Source organism: Myotis daubentonii, chromosome 3 (assembly GCF_963259705.1).
Source record: "Myotis daubentonii chromosome 3, mMyoDau2.1, whole genome shotgun sequence".
In the NCBI taxonomy this organism is placed as follows: domain Eukaryota; kingdom Metazoa; phylum Chordata; class Mammalia; order Chiroptera; family Vespertilionidae; genus Myotis; species Myotis daubentonii.
The window spans coordinates 143648140-143656015 of NC_081842.1; the positions used below are offsets into that span (position 1 = coordinate 143648140).

General features: G+C 40.8%; 1 protein-coding gene across 5 annotated transcripts in view; it reads left to right on the forward strand.

Moving 5' to 3' along the window:
* The window catches only part of CDKAL1 (CDK5 regulatory subunit associated protein 1 like 1), a 684969-nt gene extending 682610 nt beyond the window's left edge, over positions 1-2359 (forward strand). For all 5 annotated transcript variants that reach the window (XM_059688757.1, XM_059688759.1, XM_059688758.1 and 2 more), the window contains one exon: positions 1243-2359. In XM_059688757.1, coding sequence (XP_059544740.1) covers positions 1243-1416 — 174 coding nt within the window. In that variant the 3' untranslated portion in view covers positions 1417-2359. The remainder of the gene's footprint in view (positions 1-1242) is intronic.
* Positions 2360-7876: the final 5517 nt, after the last annotated feature.

Sequence of the window (7876 nt, forward strand, 5' to 3'; positions counted from 1 at the left end):
TGCAGTTTACATATTCCATGAGAACCACAAAATACCTTATTTGAGTTTTAAATGTTTAAGACACTCTCTCATTTGATTCCCATAACAACCCATTGATGTGCAAATACTAACAGCATCTCCATTTTACAGGTGATTTTGTATGGCGCAAAGAGAGGATAAGGGTTAGGGTTGGAGTAGGGTTAGGGTTCGGGTTAAAGCCCAGAGCCCAGGCACTTAGGATTCCTAGAACTGGTCCCAGTTGTGCCTGTGGGTGTTACATGTGCTCAGGGCAAAAAGCCTGTCTTTCCCTTCCCCAACAATAAGTATGTAACTGTTAGAGAAGGGGCAATAATTAGAGATGGACTTTTGTTACCATCTAACCAGACTAAGTTTTCTCCACTGTCTTCATTTATCTTTAATTGATTGAAATCTGATCCCTAAAGTTTCTGAACATGAAAGTTGTTTTTGGTTTATATACTTGGTTCTACTGTAACACATCAACAAAATGAAAAGGCAACGTACTAAATGGGAGAAAATATTTGCAAATTATATATCTGATATCTAATAAGAGGTTAATATCCAAAATATATAAAGAAATCATACAACTCAATAGCAAAAAAAAAAAATGAACAGAGGCTCTAAATAGACATTTTTCCAAAGAAGACATATAGGTGGCTAGCAGGTACATAAAACGATGCTCAACATCACTATCCTCAGGGAAATGCAAATCAGACAACAGGAAGGTATCACCTTACACCTGTCAAAATCACTATTCTTAAAAAGACAAGATGTAAGTGTTGGCAAGGATGTGGATAAGGGAACCCTTGTGCACTGTTGGTAGGAATGTAAATTGGTCCAGCCACTGTGGAAAGAGGTATGGAAGTTCCTTACAAAATTCAAAATAGAACTACTGTGTGATCCAGCTATTCCACTTATAGGAATATTTCCAAATATTCAAAAACACTAACTCAAAAGGATATATGCACTGAAACTTCTTGACACAAGACAAATAAATGTGTGACTCGGCATGGTGATAGACGTTAAGTGGTCTTACAGTGGTGGTCATTCACGGTGTATACAGACTTCGAGCATTAGGCTGTACACCTGAAACTAAGACAAGGTTATATGTCAGTTATATCTCAATGTGTGTGTGTTTTTTTAAAAAAAGGAAGTTCCTTCTTGGGACCCATTACTTGATTGATAGCATAATGAGGCTTTCTTTGCATTTTAAAATTATTTTCTCCTGTGTCTCTCTCTTTCTAGGAATTCAGAAGCAGGCATGGGGGTCCCCTGAGCTCCATGTCCCAGTGCGACTCGGCGGGCTCCAGAGTGGGGCTGCGGCTGCGAAGCCTCCGTCAGGACGGAGCACTGACGGTGTCTGTGGGCCTCGCCCTCTTTGCTCTTCTTTTGGCTCTTTTTGTCAAGCTCTATAATTAAAACACAACTAAATGAAGCATCTGCGAAGAAGAATAAATTCCTAATTAAAGTCTTCAGTGAACAGGAAGCAACCACATCAGTTCTCAAAGGGCAGTCATTTATACTGGCCTCCTGGCCGCCTTTTAGCCACACTTTTTGATGAAGCTCACCCTGTCTCACGTGGAGTGGGGCCCACTGGTTATTTGAGCTCAAACTTCATAACAGCTGCCATAGCCTATCTTTCACATTAAGCTCCTTTTGGTTTATTTTTAGCAAGAAATGCAAGTGGCTGCATCCTCTTTAAATCGTCAATCTTCAGGTCAGAACCTGACATACAGGAGTGGGCCTGGTCACCTCTTCCTTATGTGGGAAGACTTTTCAACCTTTAATAAACATTTTTAAATGCATCTCCTTCTTTATGCTTTGTCCGGAGTCCTGATGCTACAGACATCTTATTTCTCGCATCAGATGTGTTCCTGAAAAGTTTATAGCAAAGCCTATTTTTGGACCTTCAATCCTTTCGGAATGTGTGGGGGAGGGGGGGTGGCTGGATGACTCTGCCATTGAAGGGACTCTCGGCAGCCAGTGGAGAAGTGAGGAAGTACTCAGTTCCTTAGCGCCCATGCACTTTCAAAAACGGGATTCGTCCGGTTCACACTGTGCCCGTTTTCAGACATTTTTGCTCGATTGCATCAGAGGTTTATTTCTACCTGCCATCGTTGGCCTTTACTAAAGGAAGTGGCTTCTTTCATAATGAAAGGAATTGGCGTAATAAGAAATCATCAGAATTTGAAGAACTTATTTGGATTGTATCAGCACAGGGAAATCAGGTGCCCTGTGGTTACCATAGGACATTTTTCCTCTTTAAACCCACACCCTGTTCAGCTCTTCCCTTTATCACAAAATGTTTCAGCCTTTTATGTGTCTTGTAAGGAATCCAAATTAAAATTTAATTATGTCATCAGTTGGTGAGTTAGTACATTTCTCCCGAAACTGGTATGTGAGTCTAAGAGGAAATCATATTTAAAAAAACAAAGTCTGGGGGGTGGAGAGTGAAGGGGGCCTAATGTATGGTGACAGTGACAGAAGATGATTTGACTTTGGGTGGTGGGCACACGGTGCAGTATACAGATCTTGTAACATAGAGATCCACATCTGAAACCTATATGATCCTATTGACCAATGTCACCCCAATAAGTTTAATATGCGTGCCAAGATGAAGTCCCCCTCAGGTGGGGTCCCCAAGTAAGCATGAGGAGCAGAGTCCCTGTCAGCATGTGTAGAACAAGAAGGCGCTCTGTTGTGTTAAGCCACTGAGATTTCGGAGTTATAACCTAGCCTATCCTGATTCATACAGAGTCAGTCACCATAGGACAGTTGACCTGCATTTTGTAAATATAGCTGCTGTTGTGCCTCATATTGTCTTTTCATGTTTTCTCTTAGGGCCAAAATCCTTTTGTAACCTACCTTCCTCCCTCCCTCCCTTCCTTCCTTCCTTCCTTCCTTCCTTCCTTCCTTCCTTCCTTCCTTCCTTCCTTCCTTCCTTCGTGGCCCTCTCTGTCTAAAAGGAAAGTTATAAAGAGGTCTGTCTCAGGCTGCTATAATAATGCCATGGAGCGGGTGGCTTATAAATAGTAGATATTTCCCACAGTTCTGGAGGCTGGGAAATCCAGGATCAAGGTGCCAGCAGATGTGGTGCATTGTGATTCATGGATGCTGTTTTCTGGCTGCATCCGCACATGGAGGAAGGGGCAGGAGAGCTCTCTGATTCTCTTCTTATAAAGGGACTAACCCCATTCAGGAGGGTTCCACCCTCATGACCTAATCACCACCTGAAGGCCCCACCTCCCACCATCATACTGGGACTTGGGTTTCAACATATGAATTGTGGGTGGGGGAACACAAACATTCAATCTACAGCAAAATATTTTTCAGTACTTTGACCCATTTTGTTTCTAAAGGTAAACTCTTAGAGGAAAACATACAGATGAAAATGTACATAAATCATAGGGGACAGCTTGATGGATTTTCAAAAAGTAAATACACATAACCAGCCCCAGTAGACTCCCTATGCACCTTCCCAGACACTAATTCTGCCCCAAAAAGGTAACCATTACCCATATTTATAATACCATAGATTGGTTTGCCTGTTCATGAACTTTATATAAATGGCATTGTAAGCATGTACTATTCCTTGTCTGCCATTCTACTGTATGAACATACCACATTGTATTTAGCCATCCTACCGGTGGATTGTTTCTAATTTTCCAGCTATCATGAATAGTGCTGCTCTAAACTTGTGTTTTGGTGCACATATGTAATCATTTGTGTGCTGAGCATATATCTAGAACTCAAATTGCTTAGTTGGGTCATATGCGTATGCTCAGCTTTAGTAAATACTGTCAAGTGGTTTTCTTGATTGGTTGTACCAATTTACATTCCCACCAACAGAGTTCTGGATGCAATCCATTTATTGACATGAACTCCACCATTCTCCCCACTACTACTTCTCTCTGTACCCTTGCCATTTTTTGGCAGACTTTACCTCTGCCTTCTCCTACCTGTGGGTTGGCCCTATCTATACTGATAAAAGGGTAATATGCTAATTAGACCAGATGTCTTCCAGACATGCTTCCGGACAAAGCCATGGTGGCAGGAGCTGAGGCAGAGGTGGTTAGGCGCAATCAGACCAGCAGTGGGGAGCAGTTAAGGGCCAAGAAGCCGGCCGGGAAGAGCAGTTGGGGGCAATCAGGCCAGCTGGGGAGAGTAGTGATCAGACCTGCCAGGGAGAACAGTTAGAAGGCGACCAGGTCGGAAGGCAGAGGCGGTTAGGGGCGATTAGGCAGGCAGGTAGGCGAGCGGTTAGGAGCCAGTGGTCCTGGATTTCGAGAGGGATGTCCAACTGCCGGTTTAGGCCGAATCTCTGCAGCAGTCAGACATACCCCGAGGGGTCCCGGATTGGAGAGGGTGCAGGCTGTGCTGAGGGCCCCCCTTACCCCATGCATGAATTTTGTGCACCAGCCTCTAGTTGTAATAATAATATTGATAACTATCTAGCCCTTAAATGTGCCAGATATTATGAAGTGCACTTTACAAGTGTTAATCAGTCCCAAATAAAAAACAACTTTGGGATAAGTATTATTATTCCCATTTTACTGGAAAAAAAAATCTAAAATTCACAAGATTAAGTAACTTCCAAGGAACTCAGAGCTACTAAGTTATAGAGACAGGACTTGAACACAGCCTGACTCTAAAGCCCATGTTTCTACACTGTCCACTCATTCTGCTCCCTTGTACCCTGTCTTCCACCTGAGCTTGACTGTGCCAACAGATCTGTATCTGGGAGGGACCGTGTGGATGCCTGGATTCTGGGCAGCTCTGTCCTTCTCTCAGTGTTGTGTTGCTCCAAGAATGTGCGTGTACTGAATGCACTTAATAAAGATCTATTAATCAAGTTTTGCCTTCCTCTCTCCTTCCCTCCCTCCCCTTCTCACTTTCCCTCTTCCTCCCTTTTTCTTTCTGTCTTCTTTATCAAATGTGAGATAGTCAATAGGAGAATGTAAAGAATTCTTTTCTAAAAAGTTTTTTGCTAGGAAAATGTGTCTACAAACATCAGATTTCCATATGTTGTTCAGTCAAAACATATGCTTTTCTACTGACTTCATTTCTGGTTGAAATTTCAGTATATATTATGTCATGAAGAGAGAATTTGAGTTATAAATGAAGCTTCAAGAGGTTTTATAATTATTAAACTAGAAAAAAAATGGAGAAAGGAAGAGAAGGGCAGGAAAGAAGAAAAAGGAAAAGAAAAAAGATATTCTTAAGACTTGCCTGGCCCCCGAGGCACCCGAGGGTGCTGAAGTGCACTCACAGGAATGCCATCGATATCTTAAATGTTCAAGATCAACACAGCAACATCTGTTAGATTCATGCAAACTACTACTAGCTCAAAATAGCTCATAATTTCAACATTAGAATTCACAACATATTTTGATGATGCCCTGTGTTTGTGAGTGGATTTTCAACAGTTGCTTTGATGTAGCAAGTGAAAATGGATGTGGAACAAGACATGAAGGTGATCTTATTCCAAGGTTTGAGAGTTGTGCAGGGCCCAACAGATGCACAGTTTCTATTAATAAGTAATGACAATTTTAGACTGAAATAAAATATTTTTTTTCAAATTTCCATGTATTACTTTTTAAAACTTTTTATGAGATATGAGGACATGCATATTAATTAAGTTGTTAGGGCCTGCCTACTTAATGAATGGAATGGGTAGCTGTTTTGGCCTTGGGGTGCCATGAATCAAGAAAACTTGAGAACCTCTACTTTATGATACAGCCCAATTTAGAGAATTCATGCCAAACTTTGATAAATTTGTACTTGCCTCACCACAGAGCTTGGTTTTTATGGTGTTCAAACCATAAATTTGGGTTAAGGAACTGTGAAAGCGCTAAGGACCTGATTCAACTGGATTCATATTTCAGTTGTTTCCAATACAAATTTGAGGTAGATAGGGAAAGAGCAATTCTTTATTGGTTAAGGTATTTCAAATGTGTCCTCATCCCCCCCATTAAACCCCCATCCTTCCCCTCCCACCCCCCACTCATGCTCTCATCCCCCTGTTGTCCATGTCCCTTGGTGTGGCTTATATGCATGCATACAAGTCCTTTGGTTGATCTCTTCCCCTTCCCCCCTCCCTCCCCTACTTTCCTTCTGGGGATTAATAGTCTGATCGCTGTTTCTCTGTCTTGGATCTGTCCCTGTTCATCAGTCTATGTTGTTCTGTATACCATACCACCCTGAACGCGCCCGGATCTCGTCTGATCTCGGAAGCTAAGCAGGGCCGGGCCTGGTTAGTACTTGGATGGGAGAGCATGAGATTTTTGACATCAGCAAAGGTTTGGTTTCAATGGCAGCCAGGCCACTTTCTCTTTCTCATCTGTAAAATAAGGGCATGATTCCATTGCAGGATCATTGGAAGACTAAATCAGCTTATCATATGTCAAGTCCTGTGTCTTTGGCACACATCATTTCTCCCCTTTTCATATTTACTTTAGCCATTTAAGCCTGGAAACCAATTCTACAAATAAAGTTAGGTGTTTTAAATTCTGATATTAGCAGATGACTACCAAAAAGAATTATATATGAAATAAAAAGATTCCTGCTTCAAGGACTTAGAGTCTAATTCTAACAAATGTAGCAAAGGAAGAAAAATTCAAAGAAAATGGATTGCAGCTGTATTTGAGGAGACCAAATTAATGAATGGCATAGAGCACATTTGGGTGGCCAATCTTAGATCAAGAAGGAGGTTTTCCATGCCCAAAGATGAAAAGAGCAAATAGATTAATAGGCAGGCCTAGAAGTCATGCCCTCCCCCATCCTGCCTTGGGGGTAAAAGGAAATGCAGACACTATTATTCTTCATTAGTTTTCTGTCAATTACTTCCTACCAGTACTATTTCCTAGAGTTCTATAGCCAAAATACCTCAACTGTGGACTGTGTAGTAGTTAAATCAAAGGGTTTCGTTTGGTCTCTATGGTCTTCCTAGTTTATGGGCATCTGAATGCATTTATGTGTACTGATGAGGAAAGTGCCCAGAACAAATAAATATATGAAAATATATGTGTGTGTGTGTGTGTGTGTGTATATATATATATATATATATATATATATATATATATATATGAAAAAAACTTAGATCAAAGTAAAGAAAAAGTTCAAGTTAGAGGCCTAAAGAGCTAGGAATTTTACTTTTGGGTTTATCTCATCTGCTTTTAATATGTCTAATTAATCATAACAACTATAGATGTTATCCCAGACTGTCTGATTCCAAGGTTTAAGCTTTTAACTTCTGTTTTTATCGCCAATTTCCATAAAGAGGAATAAAATACATGTGGTTTTTAAACAGACCAAAAGCTTTTCAAACACTGTAGCTATAAAGCATGTTGTTCATTTATGGCTCATTTTACTTGGACCTCACCTTTGTGAGCTAAAGCATACCATTCACATAAGTAAGGAGCCGAATTATAATCTGCAGCGCCATCTTAAATTGAGTGTTATCTCCCGCAAAGAGTCACTTTGGAATGTCTGTGATGACAATCCTGAAAGTAATTCCTCTTGCAATCCTGTGAATCTTTGCCCTTACAGGAGGAATTTGTGTGATAATCTCTACTCTTAGAGGTGTAATTTGTTTTGAAATTACCAGAAGTAATTTAACCATATCTGGTGAGTGAAGCATAACATTAAACTAGGTGTATTGGTAGGGATCCCCAGGAAAATTCTTTTGTTGAGCCTGGTCCTTTTAAGAAAATGCCTTGCAGCAAGACCTTCTTCCCTTAAACACTAGACTTTCCCCTAAACCGTATGAACAAAGAAAAGTCCTGGACCAGATGGCTTCCAGGTGAATTCTGCAAAACATTTAAAGAATAATAAACATCAGTCCTTTTCAAACTCTCAAAAATTTGAAGAGGGAGGGACA